The sequence below is a fragment of the Phoca vitulina genome, unplaced genomic scaffold (genome assembly GCF_004348235.1).
Source record: "Phoca vitulina isolate PV1807 unplaced genomic scaffold, GSC_HSeal_1.0 scaffold37, whole genome shotgun sequence".
NCBI lineage: Eukaryota > Metazoa > Chordata > Mammalia > Carnivora > Phocidae > Phoca > Phoca vitulina.
This window is the reverse complement of record NW_022589740.1, coordinates 7,140,084-7,162,424: the sequence shown is the minus strand read 5'-3', so window position 1 is coordinate 7,162,424 and position 22,341 is coordinate 7,140,084. Positions and strand designations below refer to the sequence as shown.

At 44.3% G+C, this 22,341-nt stretch overlaps 1 protein-coding gene across 7 annotated transcripts in view; it reads left to right on the top strand.

Moving 5' to 3' along the window:
• SMARCA2 (SWI/SNF related, matrix associated, actin dependent regulator of chromatin, subfamily a, member 2) overlaps positions 1-22,341 on the top strand; it is a 178,148-nt gene that overhangs the window by 57,905 nt on the left and 97,902 nt on the right. For all 7 annotated transcript variants that reach the window (XM_032427564.1, XM_032427558.1, XM_032427563.1 and 4 more), the window contains exons 13-21: positions 805-905; positions 2,285-2,432; positions 5,658-5,821; positions 7,333-7,399; positions 8,062-8,172; positions 10,845-11,087; positions 12,512-12,625; positions 20,901-21,008; positions 21,617-21,703. In XM_032427564.1, coding sequence (XP_032283455.1) covers positions 805-905; positions 2,285-2,432; positions 5,658-5,821; positions 7,333-7,399; positions 8,062-8,172; positions 10,845-11,087; positions 12,512-12,625; positions 20,901-21,008; positions 21,617-21,703 — 1,143 coding nt within the window. The remainder of the gene's footprint in view (positions 1-804; positions 906-2,284; positions 2,433-5,657; positions 5,822-7,332; positions 7,400-8,061; positions 8,173-10,844; positions 11,088-12,511; positions 12,626-20,900; positions 21,009-21,616; positions 21,704-22,341) is intronic.

Here is a 22,341-nt window from a genome sequence, read left to right as displayed (position 1 = left end):
ACCCCCAGCCTCTCAGTGATCAGCTATCATAGGTTTGATTGTTAGCCTGAATATCATGTCAGTTCATGTTTTCATTCATGAGTCATGGGAAAGCATTATTCTCTTAAAACCTGCTTTTAAAGAAATTCCACCGGAGAATCTGGAAGGGTTTAGCTCTCAACACCAGTGGTTGGTCGTGGGCATAATGACTACATAGCAAAGCTTTCCAACAGATCAGCAGAACGTAGTATGCGGTTGAGAGGAGGAGGTCATGAATCCATTGCCAAGTTACTGACAGTTTTCATCTAAAGACTGAGAGACCTTGTGATGTGAAGTAGTCCCAAAGCAGTGGGTTTACAAGCTCCAGCCCCACTACCTGGGTTGCATGGAGGACACCCAAGTCCCACCAGTAAATTATCGGAGAGCATTTTTATGAGAAGGGCAATAGTAAGCCTCTAAGTCTGGCTTTGGAGAGAAGACTGTAGAATGCTTCTAAGTGAGAGCAGGTATGATGTGCAGGACTCTTTGATAACCAGTGATAAATACCCATCTGCGGTGACTTTTACCTGTTTATTCTTGGGAGCAAGAGTTCTAATGGATCCTCAGAGGGTTTCTTCTGTTCTCTTGCTCTATGATTTAAACAGAAATGGAATGGTGTATGGCCTGGTTTAGGGAGGTGTTAAATTTACTTTCTCCCTTTGTCGTATTTACTCTGGGAAACTGAATACCATTCAGTCTCTCTTCAGAAAGTGCCAATCCTAGAGATCCCTCGTTGAAATGGAATCCTTCCTGTGTCTTTACCCACCCCCCCCACCCCCACCCCAGGATGAAGAAGAAGAGTCCAGTCGGCAGGACACGGAAGAGAAAATACTTCTGGATCCAAACAGCGAAGAGGTTTCTGAAAAGGACGCCAAGCAGATCATTGAGTGCGTATCGCTGTTTTCTCCCTTGTGAAAATGTGTGTCACGAGGATTGTGCTTGACAGATTTTCCTTCAGAAAACTTTGTCTGAGGAAGGAAGCCGACCGACTCCGTGGCCATGTTTCCCTCGAAACGCTGCCATCAGAGGTCACCACTGTGCTTCGGGTGCTCGGCTCCTTCCTTCCTCCTGAACCCCCACCTCCAGCTCAGGTCACTCCTCGGCTTCTCACCGCCTTTGCGCTTCACCCCAGACTGAGCTGATGGGGGCTGGCCCCACTAGCTGGCTGCTTTGCTGTCTTCCCCTCCTCCCTCAACGCGTCAGCACCCACCCAGGAACGCCCGTGAGAGATGCCGTGTCCCCCCCTCCCCACGTGGTCTCCGCAGCACCCCAGGACCTCTCAGCACCCCATCCTCCTCCCTGGGTCCGAGTGCCAGCTCTGTTCTTCACTCTGGCCATTCTCCATGTCAGCTCTTTGCTTGTGCAGCTCTAATATTAAAACTTGGGGGAAATGATATGTAAAATAGAACATTTTAAAGTAATGAAATTTTTTTTAAAAAGTGGAAATAGGCATTGTAATATTTTCTCCTTTTCTTTTTTAAAGATTTTATTTATTTATTTATTTATTTGAGAGAGAGCGCACGAGCAGGGGGGAGTAGCAGAGGGAGAGGGAGAAGCAGACTCCCTGCTGAGCAGGGAACCCGATGTGGGGCTCCATCCCAGGACCCTGGGATCATGACCTGAGCTGAAGGCAGATGCTCAACGGACTGAGCCGCCCAGGTGCCTGTATTTTCTCCTTTGATTCGAGGGCTGCAGGCCCCACACTAGGAAACTTTGTTTTCTGGTCCACCGCTCCTCCTTCACCAAAGGTTTAGAACCCCCCAGTGGCTCCTCACTGGCTGTGGAGTTGAACACCAGCTCGTTAGCAAGGCATAGGAAGCGGAAGCTGGCCTGTGTCTACCCCATCTCTGTGGGCATGGTGCTCCCTCCCCCAACTCCCTCCCAGCATTCTGGGGATGGGATTTATCTTTGCATCTGGAGAGCCTACGATGGCCTCCCTGGCCGCGAGGTCATCTGCAGGGAGACAGTTCATGCTCGGATCAGTCATTGGAGGTCAGGCGGACCTGCATGCAGGTCCTGACTCCACTGCTTTTGTGCGGCCCAGGCACATGAACTAACCTCTGTGAGCCTGAAGTTCCCCACGTGCGTAAAACGGGGATGATGCTCCTGTCTAGCTTGCTCACTTTTTGTGAGGGTTACCGATCCTGTATTTTAACCGGAAGACATGCAGGCAGTGACCAGTAAACCATACTTCCAGTAGCTGTGTTAGGCTCTCCATTCGCTCGCCCAGGGATCTGTGGATGATGCTCTGCTTTCTCTGTCCCAGGACAGCCAAGCAGGACGTGGACGATGAGTACAGTATGCAGTACAGTGCCAGGGGCTCCCAGTCCTACTACACGGTGGCCCACGCCATCTCTGAGCGGGTAGAGAAGCAGTCGGCCCTCCTCATTAACGGGACCCTGAAGCATTATCAGGTAAATGGTGGGGGCTGTGCCTTCTTGGCCAGTCCCGGTCCTTCAGCTCACTTCGGTTGGCATGTGTCTTGCACATGTGTACAAGGATTGCTTAAGGAGTTTGATGATGGTGAGGCCTTTGGGGTCACGTTGCTTATAATACGATGATTCTCCGTAATGCTTACTTTAGAACGCTTCCATTTTACCCTTACTAGGGCATACCCATTTTCTCTTTCGTGAATTTAGGATGGGTTGTGTTTTAAGAAATACGGGCTTAACATTTGCAACGGTTTTATTGTGGATCTCTTCACAGCGGAAAACCCAGCTACATCCTATGAGTAGAGAGGGAACATCTCTGCCTCGTCTTGTAGTCAATGAAGTATTTCTTCCAAAACTTGAGTGGTGGCTCTAGTTTAATACCAAGGATTCAGCTTCTGGGAGCCGCTGTCTACTACATGTATGCTTTTTCTAAGACACAGTAAAATGGTGACCTTTGGTGAAACGTACTCTGTAAACAGAACAGACGTTTCATCTGACCTGTTGGAATAAGGTCAGCTCCTATCTTCTACCTCCTACCACTTTGGCATTTCCCAAAGTGTGTTCCTTGGAACACTTGCTTCATGAGATCTCCCTTAAAAAGAAAAATAGGCTTGTGGTCAAATAAATACAAGAAATACTATCATCCAGAGGTAGGACTATCTTATAATTTACTATTGCAGATTTGGATGCTTATGAGAATGAATAGGGGCCCTACTTATTAATACCGAGCATAACCCAGGATGATCCTGAGCCAACCAGACATATGGGCACCTTGGCAGTGACCCCTCCTGGTAATCCCTGATGTGCATGAGCACATTCACGACTCTGCAAAAACAAGTGTGCAATCGATGACTGAGTGTGCATCCTACAGTGAAATAAAATGACTTCCTCTTTCCCAAATTTCTTTGACCACCCAACTTTATGTTCATATATCCCCTATTAACATCCTGTAATTTAGGAAGTATATGCTTAAAGTTCTCCAACTTTGTGGGCTCGGCTCCCCTAAACTCTTAAGCCCCGGCACTGTGCTGACTGCCATGATGTGGGGGTGAATCACTTTTAATGCCACGTTGATTACCTCCTGCGATCCAATGCCTTTCTCATCACTTGTCCTCACCACCTTTCCAAACCTATCTCCCGCATTTCCATCTGTGAGCTTCATGCCCCTCTTCCTCTTCTGGGCTGCTGTAGACTTCCTGAGCAGGCCTCCACGTCGGTCCCCTTCCGGGCTTTTCCTCCACCAACTTCCTCCTTCCTGGACTCTGACCGCCCACATCGGACCAATGAGATCCTTTCCGTTTCTCACAAACCGCTTCCAACTGTGGCTCAGGGCCGCCTGGATCACCCTGTCCACGAGTAAGCTTTCTGCCACCTTGCTGCTTGACAGGTTTGTGTATCATTAATAGTTACATAACCCTGACATAACGGGGGGTCTTCCTGCTGCTTCTGGGGAAAGCCGCACACATTTGGTTCCCTACCCAAACCCTCCACTTCCATGGTCTAGGGAAACCCGAATCACTTCCCACCATTTTCATGAATTTCTAGTCTCCTCTGCTGCCAGTTTATGCTTCTGTTTTATCTGGGTTTAACACAAATGCAAAATTCAGCCCCTTTGCCAGTTTTCATTTAAAAAAATAAAAATCCACCACCACTGTCCAAATGTTTCTGGCATTTAGTTGACTTTCCCAAAGGTCTGGTGGTCTTGGGATCCTGTTGCAGGGCTGCAGCCCCTCCTGCCCCCCCCGTGATTCCTGGTCACTTCCCCTCTTCCTGTTTCTCTCATGGCTTAGTGTTGCTGTCCTTCTGCAAAATTCTTTAGGATGATTTGGAGTCTTGCATGGTACAAGGTACCCCAAGTGGCCTATGAAAGTATTTCTGCAGACCATTGCAGTGCTTTCCCTAAGAAAATCTCTACTCAACACAACTGAATATGCGTGCCAGAACAATATGAAATAAGATTATACGTATTTATATGTATGCCACGTACTTTCAACCACTTCTTGGCGCATGTGGATATGTGAATGCCTTTTGTCTCCTCTTTGACTGCAAGCTTCTGGAGGGAGGCATGCATCTTACATAATGGCCAGGCATCTGTCCGCTATACTTCCTCGCATGGTCCTTTGCACAGAACAATCATTTAATAAATATTGAAAATAATTGAATTACTCACTTGGTTCTTACATAAAACAAAATTAACATTTCCCGGAGCATGACTTTAATTAGCAAGCTAAATTGACTTTAGCAGATATGCATATTTATATATTTGTGTATTTATGTGTATTCACTTATATGCAATACCTAATATATAATATGTGTAAATAGCTATGTGTATTATATAATATGTAAATATATATATATATATAAAATATAAAGAAATATATTGAATTGCTCCTACCATTTAAACCCAACATCTGTGCAGTGGTGGTGGTATTGGTATTGGTGGTTGGGAGAAAGAACTGGAACAATTTTGTGTTTTCACCCCAGCCTTTCTTGTACTTAACACAGGAACTCCACAAAGCTGCGTCTCTGGTGCAGGGCTTTCATCCTTTAAAAACATGTTGGACGTGTTTCCAGGCAGTCATCTTCCCCTGCGCTGCCCTTGGGGAGCACCCCCATGGCAGAGTTTCCATGTGAGGCCCCGGGAGCTCTCGCTACACCAGGAAATGTCCTCCTGCGGGCCCAGCAGTGGGCCCCTGGCTCCCTGGTCAGCCGGCTTCCTCTCGCGGAGGGGATCCCACCCCAGGGGAGGCTCTTCATGGCCAAGAAGGCTGTGTCTAATGATCTCTGATCTGTGTGCCAACCCTGCCTTCTGGTTTGTTTGTCTCTAATCCTCACATTGGCTTTTTGTTCTTGGAGTGGTTGGAATGGATTTTAGTTTGGGTTTTCTTCATTTATAATAACTCTGGAATGTCATATACTGTGAAATGCTAAGTAGGGATGAGCAGCAAAGCTGCTTAAAATCCCACCAGTATGCTACAGCCCGTCATTTCTAAATCTGATTAACACTTAGCACCTGCCAAGCAGCAGGGATGATTACAGGCTCATATTTTAAATTCTTTTTGTGTTGGTGCGTCCCCCACTTTCCTACTGTGGGAAATCCAACGTATAGCACCGAGGAGTTAAGAAGTCACAGCCTCACTTGAGTTGTATTAGTATTAATTACCTGTGCAGATCTTGGATAATTGAAGCAATTACTCTTCATTTCAGCTCCAGGGCCTGGAATGGATGGTTTCCCTGTATAATAACAATTTGAACGGGATCTTGGCGGATGAAATGGGGCTGGGGAAGACCATACAGACCATTGCACTCATCACTTATCTGATGGAGCACAAAAGACTCAATGGCCCCTATCTCATCATTGTTCCCCTTTCGTAAGTAAAGTCATTTATTCCGTGCTTATCTTTCTGTAGGCTGTAGATTGCCCTATTAGTAGCTTGTCCTTGTTTTTCATTTAAGGCCGAATTTTCGCATGTAGTGGGATCACCAAAGAGCATCTGATCTGGACTTAGGTTTTCGCTTCCCACCCCCGGCCTTTTTGAATGGCCATTTAAACACGGGACGGAGTGATTTTATCAGCCCTTAGCACCGCGCCGCCGTCTACACAGCCCGCACACTGCACAGCTGGGTCTTATTTGTCATCACACCTTAAGCGGCTCACGGGGCAGAAAGGTTTTGATATCTATTTTTTAAAGATTTCTTGGATTTTTTTTTCCCCGTGTCCCATTTCCAAAAGGTTACATATATTCAAAAAGTATGCCTTCTTAATTCTGCCTTGACTGTATCTTTTAAAGCAGAATCTAGATCACAGTCGTAACTGGGAATTTTGCGTTAAACTGCCTTCAGAACGGGCAGTCTAACGTGTCCGATTCTGCTGCTCCACAAGGACAGGTCTTCCTGTTCTCCACTCAATTCCCAGAACCCCGGGCGGTTCCTCGTAGGTCTTTTCCAGACTCTCCTGAGAGGAGGAATACCATCCTCCTGGGAGCGTAGTGTCTCTGGCTTCAGGTGTTAGATCACAGTTCTGTTCACTGAGACCTTTGTCGATCTCGGTCCTAACACAGACTTGGACCTTGCAAAACAAACCAACCCAAAGGATTCTGGTTTCGCATTTGCAAATTCTGTCCGAACGAGGACTATTTGCAGACCTGCTGAATCTGTATTATCCGAATCCATAGTATTTAGATATCCTTCGTATTGTATCTACGTTTTGAGGATCTATTTTGTTCTTTATGTTTTTCATGTTCTGACTTCTATATTATGGTGATGCTTTCAGGGATTTAAAAAAAAAAGAAAAGGCATTCCATATCTCTCCCCCTGCTCCCTCTTGACAGATTTATTTAAAATTTTCATGAGCTTTTGTCATTTTCTTTTTCCTGACTCAACTTTTCTGTGAACTTATGTAGCTGTTTTTTTATTTTATTATTATGTTATATTAATCACCATACATTACATCATTAGTTTTTGATGTAGTGTTCCAGGATTCATTGTTTGCGTATAACACCCAGTGCTCCATGCAGTACGTGCCCTTTTAATACCCATCACCAGTTTTTAAAGAGTCCCCAAATCACTCTGGCAGTTGCTGTTTTCAATATTGAAATTAAGGGGTGTTTTTTTTCCGCCCTCTATGTTTATGCATTTTTTAATTTTATTTTTTTCTTATGAGTTTCTTAGGAACTGACAAACACATATGTCATGCTTTGGGGCAGCTTATTTTCCACCTATCTCTTATTTCCACACCTTTCAAAGAAATACGTAGTTGAGATATTTTATATTCTCTCTCCCCTTTCAAGGTGAGGCCTAAGCATGAATAAGAACATCTTTTTAACCACCGACTTTGATACCAATGTCTTTTTCTCTGTACGTTTTCTTTTTTGTTCTATAGGACTCTGTCTAACTGGACATATGAATTTGACAAATGGGCTCCTTCTGTGGTGAAAATTTCTTACAAGGTTTGGAATGCTGTATTTATATATAAATGTGGAAAAGCAAAAAATAGACCCTCTTTTTTTTTTCTTCATTCCATATGCACATCTGTGAACTGTATTTGGTTGTAAAGTTTTGTCATGTACATCATGTACCAAACAGTGTGAGTTAATCATCCCAAGAAGATTACTGTAATAAACCATAATTACTTTCAGATAGTGAAATGCAGAAGAAAATTGTTAATTATCATATTGCGAGGTTTCTGATGAGAGTAATACAAATGACAAATACCGCACATTCCGCGTGCCACCACCGTACCCGCTGTTCCTGCAAACTTCGGCAATTACCCGGGCGCCGGGGCTGCCTGCCGCACGCTCCCATAGAAAGGCAGCCTTTCAGCCGAGCCAGGGGTTCTCTGCCACCTCGAGGTTGCTGTAATTTCCTTATCCATCTTCCCCCTCCCTCAGTTTGCAGAGGGGAAGCCTGCCTATAAGGGTCTGAAAAGTGTCCAGATGTGTGCTGATTTCACCAAGCACTTTCTTTGTGGATAATGGATGTGTGTATGATAATGCATAGAGGTGCAATCTGCACTCACGTGTCTGGGCTCCATTAAGCCATGAATAGTGAGACAAAATGCACACATTACTTCCATTGGGTAATACATATCTCTCTCTCTCTTTCCATCCAGGGCACCCCTGCCATGCGTCGCTCCCTTGTCCCCCAGCTGCGGAGTGGTAAATTCAATGTCCTCCTGACTACTTATGAGTACATTATCAAAGACAAGCACATTCTTGCAAAGGTATGTTTTTTAAAAAAAAATAAGTTCTTTTACCTCTAATTACGGACCATTGCACTGGAGTCTGATGTATTCCCCTAATTATACTCACTGGTATAATTTGATCGTTAGATGGCTTTTCCCTCTCTCTCTCTCTCTCTTTCTCTCCCTCTCTCTCAGAGTCAGATATATTTTGGGAATGGGTTTTAATTTGATGCGTGCTTTTTTGTTGTTGTTTCGTTTCGTTTTGTTTTTTTGGCATATGTCGTTGATTCTGGTTCTCTTACCGAGCCTCTCGTAGTTAATGAGTTTACATCTCTTAAAAAAATTCACCTGGACTCCTTCTGCAACTCCTTTTCTCTCCAACGGCCCTGAACGTGCTTGTGGAGGAAATAATTGTTTTGGTTGCCCTGGGTTATTGTCAGCAGCGTGACTTCATTCCTCTTGTGCCTCTGTCTCTCTAAAGACGAGTAGGCACCTCTCCATATGGTCTCCTCCCTGTGAACGTTTGTCCAAGCTGTGGCTTTGGTGCTATTCCTGGGCTAGGTTTTTTTTTCCCCTGGGAAAATAATGGGCCATTGTTTGGATGACTCTGGGCTGTTTCTGTGACTCTTCACTCGAAGCTGAGGAAGACTTGTTCTCTACCTGAGACACACGTGTCTCCTAATTTGTATGTCCGAAGTTGTCCTTGAGCCAGAAGATAGAAAATTGTTCTTTGATTTCTCGCGCCTGGCCTCCTAATGCATTCACTCAGAATACCTTCTTTCGTGGGCCCGAACATGAAAACTTCATTTCTCTTCCTCCGGCAATTTCTCTTGCCCTGCGGTGTGTGGGAAGTGCTATAATCTGAAACTAAGCGATGGCCAGAACTGAGCAGAACCCCCGTTTCTGGGATCTGTTCTCTCTCCGCAGGAAACCTTTGCTCTGGGCACCGAGAGTTCCCTTCCTGACATCCCAGGGGCTTCCACAGGAGGCTTAGTAATCAAGATGGCAATGGCCACAAGGCTGCGTTCCTGTTCCTCATTCTCCGAGAGGAATTTGGCAGTGTCAGAAATGACACGTTTTCAATAGGACTCCGGGAATGTGTTCGTAACATCGGAGATCCTTTAAAAAAAAAAAAAAAGAAAGTCCTATCACATCTTCTGCATATGTATTTCAGAACTCATCAGAGATGCCTGGTAATGAGATGAATTGCTTTTATTTGTTGCTGGAGGAATGAAGCTATAGAAGGGGTAGTGATATTTTGTCCAAGCGGAAGACCTAATGGGTAAATGAGTAGATTAGCAGAATCGAAGTCCTCTCTGATTCCTTGTTTATTAGGTCATTAGCTAAATTAGGAAAGTAGATTTCAACTGCTTACTTAAATACATTTGTATCTGCTGGCCTCTTTTCGTGCTATTGGTAAGCTTGGGGTAGTTGTCCGTACAACTTCATTCTCATGGACACTTTACTTAGAAATAGTGGAGGAAGAGTAAAAAAACAAAAACAAAACCAAAGCTCTGGTAGTTTCTTTTACCCAAACATCCCAGCCTGACTGATGGATTTTATATTTCTTCTCCCCCGACTTTACTGTCACTTCCTATGAGGAAGGCAGGGACCATCTAGAATACTTTGCTCGTCTGCCTCCTCTCTGGGAGCTTTGGAGCAGGATCCGGGGACATCTGAGCACCAGATGCTTTTCTTGGCCACTGCCACTGTTTTGCAGGGAATGAATAGGCTTAGTGGGACATTCCACATTGTTCTCACTTAAAGAAACTGAGACCAGTGACCTTGAAGAGGGCTGGAGGGTAAGTTATGAGAGAGGAAGAGACCTGCATGCGGACTTAGGAGGGAAGATGGTGTCATATGGCCCTTTTTTATTTTTCACGCGGTAGTCATGCTGGGAAAGGAGATTGTGTTTAATTCCAAGGTTCTGGCAAAAATAGAGGAATGATATTTTAGCATTGTCTTCACTGGCAGTGAGCATATCCTTGCATTGTAGATATCTTAAAACAGTGATCCTAGACCTGGCAGGTAAGGACCTGGCAGGTTAAGGAGTAGGTCTGAACCCAGAGACTCCAGGTTGCCAGATCTTACTTTTTTAAGAGAAGCTGGACGTTCAGATTTTTGTGTGAAATATTACAACTTTTAAATGTTAGCAGCTCATTCAAATTAAGAAGAAAAAAGAACACTGAGCTGAGCCAAGCCCTAACAATGTAACAATAGAAGCGAAGGCATGAAGCTGTAAGTACCTACTGATGCCATCTTGGAAAATCGGTCATTAATTTCTGCCTCAAGTGGAGAGCTCTCTTCTCTCCTTGCCATGAGCTGAGGCAGCATGAGCACTAAATCGGGGATAGCCGTCATGGTCTAGCACTGACAGAAGGCATATTGGTTGGGGACACACAGGAGCTAGTCCTGGCCCAACCATTTCATTCTGGGCCCAAGTTCCCCTCTTTGGCAAGAGCAATTTGGAATCACATGGCCCCTAAGCAATACTGTTGCTTGACGTCCCATTATCACATGATGTGTTACATCATCTATCAAGTATGAGAAATAGACTGTTGAGACTTTTTTTTTATCCAAAGGAGAATCACACCATATTATACACAAAGTCTGAATTCCTTGGTTTTCCACACCACGGCTTGCCTGTTGGAAGTGGTTGTATTTTCCCTTTCTCACCGCCTCGCCCCTTGGTCCTTCCTCTTGTGTTACAGATTCGGTGGAAATACATGATCGTGGATGAAGGCCACCGAATGAAGAATCACCACTGCAAGCTGACTCAGGTCTTGAACACTCACTATGTGGCCCCCAGAAGGATCCTCTTGACTGGGACCCCGCTGCAGAATAAGCTCCCAGAACTCTGGGCCCTCCTTAACTTCCTCCTCCCCACCATTTTCAAGAGTTGCAGCACATTTGAACAGTGGTTTAACGCTCCATTTGCCATGACTGGAGAAAGGGTACTGGCCTAACTTTTGTATTTTCCACTGTATGGCAATGAACCTGAATGTGAAGAACCCAAAGCCGAGAATGTTAGAGCCCAGAGAACCTGTAGACTAGTTGACAACGTCGCTTACGTTACAAAACTCATCAGTGGGTGTGTGTGTTCTCTTTTCAGGGTTGTTTTCTGCCCTAAGAAAATGGATCTAATGATGGGTCTAGGGTCCTAGGGTCTAGGATCCTTGATCATTTGCTGACACATTAATCAGGCCACTAGAGAATGATCCTGACTGATGGAATCCTTATCTGTATGGGCCACAGGGAGGATGAATGGAAAGATATTTGTTGAATCAATTTAACCAGATCCACCAAACCAACCGAACACAAACCTTAAAAAGCAAATATTTCCTTGTTGTAAACTTGGGCTTCTCTTTAAACTGTTTCCCCATGAAGAGTCTGTGTGTGAAACTGAACTAGCTCACAGTAGTTTTCTGCACACATTTTTTTCCAGTTTTAGTGTGAGCCTCCGTTTTGTGTCTACATTAATACTCCTCAAATCCCGGAGTAGCCATTTTCAAATTTCTTATTATCATTCCTTCCACCATCTATCTTCTCTTGGAGCTCATTTATGAAAGGAAGACACGGGCCATTGCAAGGAAAAGGAATGGGTACCTGTCCTTTTGATTAGTGGTTTCTTAACTGTGGGAATGAAAAGCCACTTAGAAGGCTTTTGGGACATTTATGTTGGAACTATTCAGCACTTTAATTTTGAAGTACATTATAGGGACCTTTGCCTTTTGTCAGTAATTCATTGGCTTGCCCATTTCTAGAAAGTAATGTCAATCAAGTCTGCCCCCTAGAGGTTCATAAAGAAAGGTGACATAGAGGTTCTAGAGAAGGTTCTATATAAAGAGGATTGACCAAGATCAGGGCAGAGGGAAGGAAGAATGGTGAGGTAGAGGGGCTTGGAAACCCACCACCATCCACTGGGTCTACTCTCTTCTTCTTTTCATGTTCTGACCTTGTTGCCTTAGGGTGTTTCTGCATCTGAGACAATCCAAGTTAGGAGCCTAACTTAAGGCTTTGACTTTGAGTAAGCACACATGCACTATTGCCCCTTTACTTGGGTTCTGTCTCAGTCTTCAGTAAGGCTTTGTTGCAGTCCTATCCAAAAAAAAATTCTGAGCTTGGGGACTGGTGGCTCGGGCCCGTTTTCCATGGAACTCCGCATTAAGACAAAGACACCCATTTAGAGGCCATTTTATTACCACCTGGCCCGTGGGAGGAGGATTCTGAGGCGTGCATAACAGGTAAAGACCTGGCCTTCATGGACACAAAATTTCAATCACATATCACAACAAATTAATAAATGTAACCCTAAAGCGTTATTTCATGAAACATCATTAAAAAAAAAAAGTCCGACTCATCTGAGGTTCTCTCGTAGGTGGACTTAAATGAAGAAGAAACTATATTGATCATCAGGCGTCTACATAAGGTGTTGAGACCATTTTTACTGAGGAGGCTGAAGAAAGAAGTTGAGTCCCAGTTGCCAGAAAAAGTATGTTGCAAAATTCAAAAGCCGTGGTTTCTTTCCCTGCTGATCTCCCAAGTACTTGCGTCTGAAATTGTGTTTTTAAAACAGCAGGCTCGTATTTTAGTCCCAGGTATCTTGGAAATATCGTACAGGACATTTTTGTTTGGCAAAAGCTAGAGGTTTTAATGTAGAGAGAGAGAGAAGGGAAATTTCAATATTTTTCAGCCTGGTCTCCCTAAAGCTTTGGGGCCAGCTTTTATAAAATTACCAAATTCATTGAGTCTCCTGACATTTTCCCTTTCACTTATATCAACTCAACGTTATATTAGTTTAACATTATATTTTAAGTTTAGATTTTTTTTTTTTTTTAAGTTATTAACCTCATGAAGTTCATTCCTGCAGCTGCCACCGAATTGATCTGCTAGTGAGTCAAACAAGGATATGAGTTTGGGGCTTGCATCATCATCAAAAGGCCTCATAAACATTTACCAGGTTTCCTAGACATTTATTTAATGCTTGTGATGCTTGTGATGTCACTCTTCGGGTAATAAGTGAAAAACAGAGTTCCTGCAAATTGCAGACACGTCACCTAATTATTCTTGGACATGGCTTTTGTCCTACACCATAAAAATTAAGTTCCTGTGAATATTTTAAGCAGGTATTTTTCAGATGGCGTTTTGCACCCTGACTTCTCAGTGCTTGAGAATGTCTTTTGAGCCCTTTGCTCCACATTTTTTGGTTTGCTTTGGGTATTAGTTCAATATGTTCCTGATCATATTTTGGAACCACACACTTCTGAGTTCTAAATTTTATTCTCTTGAAGATAGGTTGTTTGGCATTGTATACTACTTGTTGCAGGAGGGGTATTTGGATTTGAGTTTTCTCTGTAGATGAGCCAGTTCTGAAATGTGTATTTTGCGTCATTGTGTTTTTTTCTCTGTAATGACTTCTGGTTTTTTGTACAGATTGGTTCGTCCTATTCATTTCTTAAGTGGGAGCCGACAAGAGAGCATACAAAGTTGATCACCTTATTAAGAGAGAATTTTGTTCCAGATTCCCCTATTCATTAACAGTCAGGGGGAAAAAAAATTAAACTTAAGCACAGTTCTTATATCATGCTTATCCCAGCAGAAGCCTAAATATTGAAATACTTTATTTTGCTAGTGAATGCATCTTGGGGATTGAAATGCTCTTGATATTTTTTTGACTTCCTATGGTCTTGTTGTCTTTGGGTAACCCCCTTACTGTTCAACGTGGACCTTGGTTACTGAATAAACTGGGGAATGGGTCCAGTGGTCATTTGACCGCCTTGAACTACTTCCCAGCAAGAGATGCTGCAAGGTGTAGAGATGGATGTTAACGATTTTAACGTGTCTTAGACTTCTGTTTCTTTAGCAGAGGTATAAAATCAAAGGTAATGAACCAAAGTCCTTCATATAGTCATTCTATAAAACTTCATCTTTTTTTAATTTCCAGGACTAGCTAATATAGATAGATTTAAAAAGCACATCACAAGTTGGAAATATGCCCTGTTTGAAGAAGATCCATTCTATAAAAATCCAGACTTGCCCAGCATAAGGGTTATAGGGTGATCAGTTGTATCAAAAAGGAATTCTTTGCTTTACTAAAATATGTATTTCACTGCTCCTTCCACAGAAGAGCTTCCTGAGTCTTGGCAAACTTAAAAAAAAAAAAATTAGGATTAGATTATAGAGCACGTGTCTCCTGCATAAAGTACACTTAGACTCTTTAATACCCGGAGTATTATTTGAGGTACGTTAACTGCCCCGTGTGTGGTATAGATCTACGGCTAAGCTCCCTTTTATGGAGGCAGCTCGGTGGAGTAGAAATCGTGGGCTCTGCCCGTCACAGCAGACCCGGGGCCCTCTCTCTTACTAACCGTGTCACGTCGGTCAGTTAATCCAGCTCATCAGTGAACTGGCAAAGAAATACTACCTGTCTCACAGAATCGTTGGGGATTAAATTGATGTAGGACCCATGAGTCGAAGCCTGGCGTGCGGAGGCTCTCAACTGGTGACAGTGACTACCACCATACTCCTTAGCGTCAGCTCCTGTTACTCTGACTTCTAGTTCCCCTTTCTGTTCACCTCAGGCTCTTTCTCACGCTCCACTCCTCGCGCTTTCGGTGTCCCCCCTCCCACCTCTGTGCTCATCAGCCTTTCCAGGGGAGTCGGGGAACTCATCACTTTGCACGCATAGATAGCTGTTGTGGTTTGGTCTGTGTTCCCTCTCTACTTTTTCTGTCTCATTAGGAGTTTTTACCTGAGGGAAATTGGCCACTGAAGTGTCGTCCTTGGGGGTAAGGAGCTTCCCTCCACCACCATCGGCTTATAGCCACGAACAATGCGGATGTCTTTCTCAGCCTCTATAAAGAGCTGGGCAGGGATTCTGGCTGATGGCAGGAAAAAGGCCACTGTTCCACAGCAGGAATTCTCAAATGCTCTCATGAAAAGCCACCAGTTAGGGAAGAGTTTTTTAATTTTATTTCTAAATTTACATATAAAATCCACTCTTTGGGGCATAAAGTTCTGTGGGCTTTGACAAATGCAGAGTTATGTGAACCACACGCACAGTCAAAATGCAGAACAGTTCTCCCTCCTAGTACCACCCCCCACCAAAGTCCCTGGTGCTGCTTGTTTTTGGTCAGATGCTCTCCGTAACCCTTGCCCTCATGCGACCACTGATCTGTTCTCCGTCCCTATAGCTCCACCTTTTCCAGAATGTCACGGGGATGGAGTCAGACATCATGTCTCATCATCACACCTTTTGCATCTGGATTTCTTCACTCAGTGTAACGTGTTTGAGCTCCATCCAAGTTGTTGCCCGTATCCGTGGTTGTCTCGTTTTTACCGTTGAGTTAGTATTCTCATCCATGGACGCACCATAGCAGGTCCGTCCATTCAGTGGAGGGGATGGTTGGGTTGTCTCTGATTTCTGACAATTATGGATGCATCTGCTGGATACGTGGTGCATAGGTTTTCTTTTCACTGGAGTAAAGACCCAGGGGCAGGCTTGCCGGGTCCTATGGTAAGTGCACATGTAGCTTTACAGGAAACTTCTGGAACCATTGTGCATTTGTACCAGCAATGTCTGAGCCTTGCATTTCCTCCACATTCTCGTCCGTCCTCATCGGGTGCCGTCCGTTTTCTTGACATTTTTAGCTATTTCAACAGGTGTGCACTGGTATTGTGTAATAAATTTGCATTTTTCTCATGTCCACTGATGTTGGGCATCTTTTTATTGCATCTTTTTATCCATATGTCTTCTTGGATGAAACGGTGCTCAAATCTTTTTCCTGTTTGTTTTTTAATTGGGTCATTTCTTTTCTTACTGTTGAGTGTTAAGCTAGAAAAACTCTGAAAAATAGGAAATATATTTTGTGTGTACTAAACAGTCATTCTGTCTATTATAGCTGGACTGAGCTCAGATGAAACTAAAGCGGGCATGTCAGGGTCAAAATTTTGACAAGTGCAGCTCTACTTCATAGTAAAATTAGTTTTCATGGATGCGTATTGGATAAAAATGAGTTTTCATTGATGAGTATTTAATAATATCGTGAGTCTAGTGACACACCTAATGAGCAAGGGAAGGTACCATTCCCCCCAGGACACCCCACACCACCACCAAGCTATAGCATAAAATCCATTCCCTATACTCAGGAAAGAATGGCAGCTTATATGAAAGGACATGTATGAAACCTAATGTAAACTAAATAAAAATTGATTTTGCGATTTAGCTCCCATTTGGGGTTGTCTATGCTGACTGTCCACTATGTTAATTCATAGATAATCAAGAGCCAACTGTACTTGCAGACAGCTGTAGATATATATATTGACGTCTAAATACGCTAAAATATGTATACAATGTTGGAGGTTAACTAGAGGTTGACCTACCTAAAATCGATCCTAATTTTGATTTAATCTGCATGAAACAACAAATCAGCTTCACCGAGAAGCTGTCGTGATATAAACATTTAGAACGCTTGATGTAATTAATCATTACTTCGTTCCTCCCTCGCACCATAGATTCCAGAACCTGGGACTTTGAAGTATGTAATCTTATTGTTTGGAAGTCTCAGTTCAGAAAGTGGTAAGATATCACACCCTGTAGTCTGGGTGTGCTGTTCCAATAATACATCCTTTTGGAAAGGATGTTGTAAGTGAAGAATAGTATTCAGGCAGAAACTACGAATAACGCCTGAATCCTTCTCTGGGGGTGGGTGGAGGAGACTCTGGGCCAATATGATCACCTGATGTGGCTCCTTATAGGGACCAGTTTGATCACTTACTACAGTAAGAATTCTTAGGCGAGAATGACCCTGGGTGTGAGGTCAGCACCTCAGTTTTACATATAACTTGAGCAAAAATAGCTCCAGGGGCTCACCAGCCTCACTCGTCGGGGGGGACTCCCCCATCTGAAAGGGGCACAGATTTCATTTCCTGCAGTGCCAGCATATTTCGAGGAGCTTCATTCATGCCATCATCAGGTGCCGTCACATCTCCAGGGGTGAACTCAGACCCAGCAGAGTTTAGAGGGCATGATTATCATAGAAACTTCTCTCCCTTGGTCCCTGGCGGTCTGTGGGTATGTCTACTTTATAACTGTTCAGTCTGTCCTTTTCTCAGTACCTAGCTCTGGTTGGCTGCCTGCCGTGTGTATGGCCTGGGTGGAAGGTGCAGGAGTCACCCCGGAAACAGGCATGGTGTGACAGGTCAGCAGACGGGGTGGGGCGACACGGCCTACTCACCTTCGACAAGGGCATGTTGCTGAAAGACCACATCATGCCCCCCATCCAGATGAATAATGCAGCCATTCAAGCCCTTTAGGGCAGCGGTCTCCAGAACACACCCTTGGTGGGGAGGGTTGTGTGTTTGGGCAGGGCTGTCTACTGGTACTCCCTTGGAATACAGAAACAAGATTTTTAGAACTTCCGTTTATATTCTAAAAATAAAAAATTAAGCTTCGTTGACCTCTACCATACAGACTGACACTGGTGCCCACGTGGTGTGGGATCTGAAAGTCAGTCATGTGCCTGGGTTGGACTGGGGAGGTCCTCCCAGGGGGAGCGTGATGGGGAGCACCACCACCAGGGCACCTGACCGCCCACCCACCCTCACAGCCCCGCTCCTGCACTTCCTGCCTGTGGTGAGACTTAGTGTGGAATTAATACCCTGTGTCCAGACCAGAGGATGTGGGAGGATCTGATTTTAACTAGACCAACACTCCCAGCCCCCAGCGTGGACAAAGGGCTTAAGAAGATTCTGCAAAGGATTGCAGGTTGAACACAAGAAGAAGAACATCAGCATAGGTACATAGGGAGAAAAAGGCAGTCCTGTCTCTTCTCCTGTTCCTGGTGTGGATTTTTATCAGCCACATCATAGGGTAATTGGGCTGGAATTGGCCAAAAATAATTAGATGTCATCACATTGGCCCCTTGGAATAAATCAGTGGCCTTTAACCTTGACGACCATACCCTAAAAGTCCCATGTGTTTGTAGACGTTAACGTTAGTGCATACATGTAATTCATAAAGAAATCTATGGGCGTGTATTGGGAAGCTGTGCTCTAGCGTGTCTTCCTGGTAAGGGGATGCCACTGAAAAAGCTTAATAACCACTTCTTTGAGAGAAATGAAAGGAGAAATTGACTTTGGCTGGTAGCTAAGGTGATTGGGGAAGACGTTTTAAGAAGCCCTCGAGGTAGAGTAGGAATTAGGAAGGAGGCAATAAGAGTCACCCCCCCCACCCCCCCCACCCCCACCCAACCCCAGGCCTAGAGAAAAGTATAAAGTCAAACAGAGCTTGGAGTTGCCTGAGAAGGCACGGGGAGCAAACGTCAAACACAGTTTTGACGCTTATGACAGTGATTTCGATCACGTGGATCACACCAGCTTCTGGTATCCCCTAATGGCGAAGGGAGGAGGGTTAGGGAGACTTCCCCATCTTCGAGCAGCTGTTGGGTCCTCGGGATGGGTTCGCCTCTCTTAGCTGACTGGAGTGCCGCGGGTGGGTTTGTCATCCCTGTCTGCGTGGCATCATTGTACTCGCCTCCTGCTTCCCAAAACACTTAGCGGTCAGCACTAGCTGACTGATGGGAAAGGGGGCTGAGGATGCCGTCCCTAATTCTGTATCTGCTGGGCCCTAAAGCACTTAAAAGCAAGCAGCGGCCATCCCTTCCTGCAGAGAATCCCCGATGGTGGTGAACATGGGAAAGCCTGAACATCTCCTTGGTCATCCTCAGCATAGAGCTTAGAAGAGCAGACTCGGTTTCCAGTCCTAACTGCACCATTAAATACCCCTATCACTTCGAGCCGGTTTGTTGAACTTCTGATGCTCAGGTTCTGGATAAAATGCAGGCATGGCATGTGACCCTCTCCTAGAGCTCTTGTGTGATAAATGAGAGAAGGCACATAAAGCACTCTGTGTAGGTCCTGGTCCACAGAAAGAGCTCAGTGATATTAGCCCTTGGTGCCATTTTTTTTTTTTTTTTTTTTTTTTTTTAAGATTTATTGACTTATTTTGGAGGGAGCGGCAGAAGGAGAGGGAGAGAGAATCTCCTGCAGACTCCATGCTGAGCACAGAGCCCAACGCAGGGCTCGCTCTCACGACCCTGAGATCATGACCTGAGCCAAAATCAAGAGTCAGATGCTTAACTAACTGAGCCACCCAGGCGCCTGCCTTGGTGCCATTTTTATGCTCCTACTGGTTGCAGTCTGAAGTTGTCTAACACTTTTCTTTGCCGTGATCAAATTTCATTTTGAGAGTGAACGTCTCGAAAAAGTCAAAGTACTTTAAAAATAGGACATGATCAGGCATCTAAAACAGAAGGCCCGTAGCAAGTGCGTTCTTATTTATTAAACTTGGAGATTTCTGGTTTTTTCCCCTCTGGCCAAGGTCATTAAAAACAAAAACAAGTATATGAAAGGTCACCTGCTTTTCTTAACTTTTCTGCAAAGGAGCCAGCCTTTCTCCAGTCTTCTTTGGTGCATCAAAACAAGTGGCGAAAGGCTATTAATTGCAGTTCCATCTGGCCTGACAGGTTCCTTCTGAAGCCGCAAGTGAATGAATATTCAACTTCTCTTCATCTGTGACCTCCTCGCCCTGGCCCTCAGAGCTGAAAATAACCTGATCATTTTTAATCAGTTTATTAAACATTAGGCAGCTTGCTGATTTACTTTTAATCACATTCTGCAGATTTCTAGGCATTTATCTGACGTTTATTATGAAAATTGCACATTTGTATTCTGGGGATTTTTTTAATGAAGAAAATAATACTGGGAAATAATGAAGGCAGATTTTATGCATTAAGAACGTGCTAGAAGTATTGCAGGTGTGTGCTAAGCCAAGGGCATGTGAATTCCCTTTAACTGTTTTAAATTGGATTTTTTTTTTTTCGATAGTCCGACTGGAGGCCCACGAGGCTTTGCCTTCTTTAGGTGGTCATAAAGTTGCATCCAATTTTGGATTAATTCCTCTCTCCCACCTGCTGTCCTCACAGGTAGTATTCTCTCACCTCTGAAAAGCAGAGGTTAATGGCAGTCAACCTAGGGCTATTACAAATCTCACGTGGATTAGTACTGGGGGTCGCTGCATATGACCATTTAAAAAAATTGTCTTACAGGGGCGCCTGGGTGGCTCAGTTGGTTAAGCAGCTGCCTTCGGCTCAGGTCATGATCCCAGGGTCCTGGGACTGAGCCCTGCATTGGGCTCTGCACTCAGCGGGGAGCCTGCTTCTCCCTCTGCCTGCCACTCTGCCTACTTGTGCTCTCTCTTTCTCTGTCACATAAATAATAAAATCATAAAAAATAATAATAAATAAATAATAAGTCAAAAAATGTCTTACAGAGCAAATCTTGGGATATTGGGCAGTCAGTGTTTTTTTGTTCATATGAAAGAGGGTGTAGCGGGGAAGTGAAAGAAATACTAGGAAGAAACTCTGTATTGAGCTTCTTTGACTTTGAACAGTTTGTAAGCTCCTCTCTCTCTCTCTCTCTCTCTCTCAAATATGGAGCAAGTCAAGAAATTTCAGAAAACGTGACCCTAGCCTCAATCACGTACACCCTTTGGCAGGTCCCTCCCCCGTAATGGTACCTTTGTCAGTGATGACCATGGTCTCCACCACCACCCCCATCCTACCCTCCACTCCTCGAATCCAGGGAGGGGAAACGGAGGGACCCACAGAGTTCCAGGACTGCTGCCTGCTACCCTGTCCCAACTGTCTTCTCAGAACAGGCACCTTCTCTCTCCTGCTCCTACTTACTCGCTGTTCTTTCTCCCTCAGGTTGAATATGTGATCAAGTGTGATATGTCTGCGCTGCAGAAAATTCTCTATCGCCACATGCAAGCCAAAGGGATCCTCCTTACCGATGGCTCGGAGAAAGATAAGAAGGTACATTTCAGCAGATGATGCAACTCAGCGTGCTGCTGTCTGTCTGCTCACGGCCATGACGTCAGATCCTCCCAGGAAGCGTCCCTGCTAATGCTGATCTGTTAGAGCCAATTTCTGGGCCTTATTCTGTAACTGTCGTAGCTGCCAAAGGAAATCTCGTAACCTCTTATTGCAAACTGCATTGGGGCAGGAAGAATGCAGTATGCTCGTATCACCCAAATAGCTTATAGCTCTGCTCATGTCAATTCTGCAGGGAATATATTCTGCCTAAATGTGGGGTGGCACCTTGGAAAGTTTTAAAATCCTGTGTCACTCCCTGGGCATCTGCTCCAGGCTTCTGTCTTCCCAGAATCCCGGGGAACAGACAGTCATGTCACAAAGCCATCAACTCAATATGATTCCCTCCTGTAGGGTAAGTTAGTCACGAGAAAGATGTTACATCTGTAACTCAGAAACTGCTCTATGACAGGAGCTTTGGACGCCGGCAGGTGTACGTTATGGGGAAGACCTATGGCCCTCTCTATAAAAGCCTACTTTTTAAAAATGGGCAGTATCTGGTCAACTAACGATTTGTTTGTCCTGTGTTTACTCTCTCCACTCGTTCTCAGGGAAAGGGAGGTGCTAAGACTCTCATGAACACTATCATGCAGTTGAGAAAAATCTGCAACCACCCCTATATGTTTCAGCACATTGAGGTAAGTCTGCAGTCTCCACTTTGATTCTGATCCCGATTGCACTACTCCTATTAATACTACTTTTAAAAAAAAGAGAAGGAAGGAAGGAGGAAGGAAGGAAGGAAGGAAGGAAGGAAGGAAGGAAGGAAGGAAGTTGAAATATGTGTGGACATTGAAATGACATGCTCTGATAGCTCGACAAGCAGAATTAACAAATGTGAATTTCCTGGTGATGGATTCTCATTGGCACCAAGCACTTGAGCATCTGGAATTTTATAACCAAGGGTTTGAAGCACTGAGAAAATACTGCAAGCTTGGGCTTATTATGTGGGTTTGGGTAAGTGCTGTGAATTGCCTTGTTATGGTAGGAGCTATGAAATTGAAGGTAATGACGAATACATCCAGTTTCCTCAGAAGGATGCTATGAAAAATATTGAAATAATGTATTTGTACCTGTTGAAGAGGGAGACGCTCTCGAAATATTTTCTTTGTAAAAGACACTGACTTTGGTTCGGCTACATAGATCTGCATTTTTCCTTTCTGGCTTCTATCCCGACAATGTAAATCCCAGCTTTTATCCTGACACTCTGGTTCTTACAGAGCTATTTTTAGGGGCTAGGACATTTTCTGCCCTGTTCATTGCGTGTAAATAACTTTTC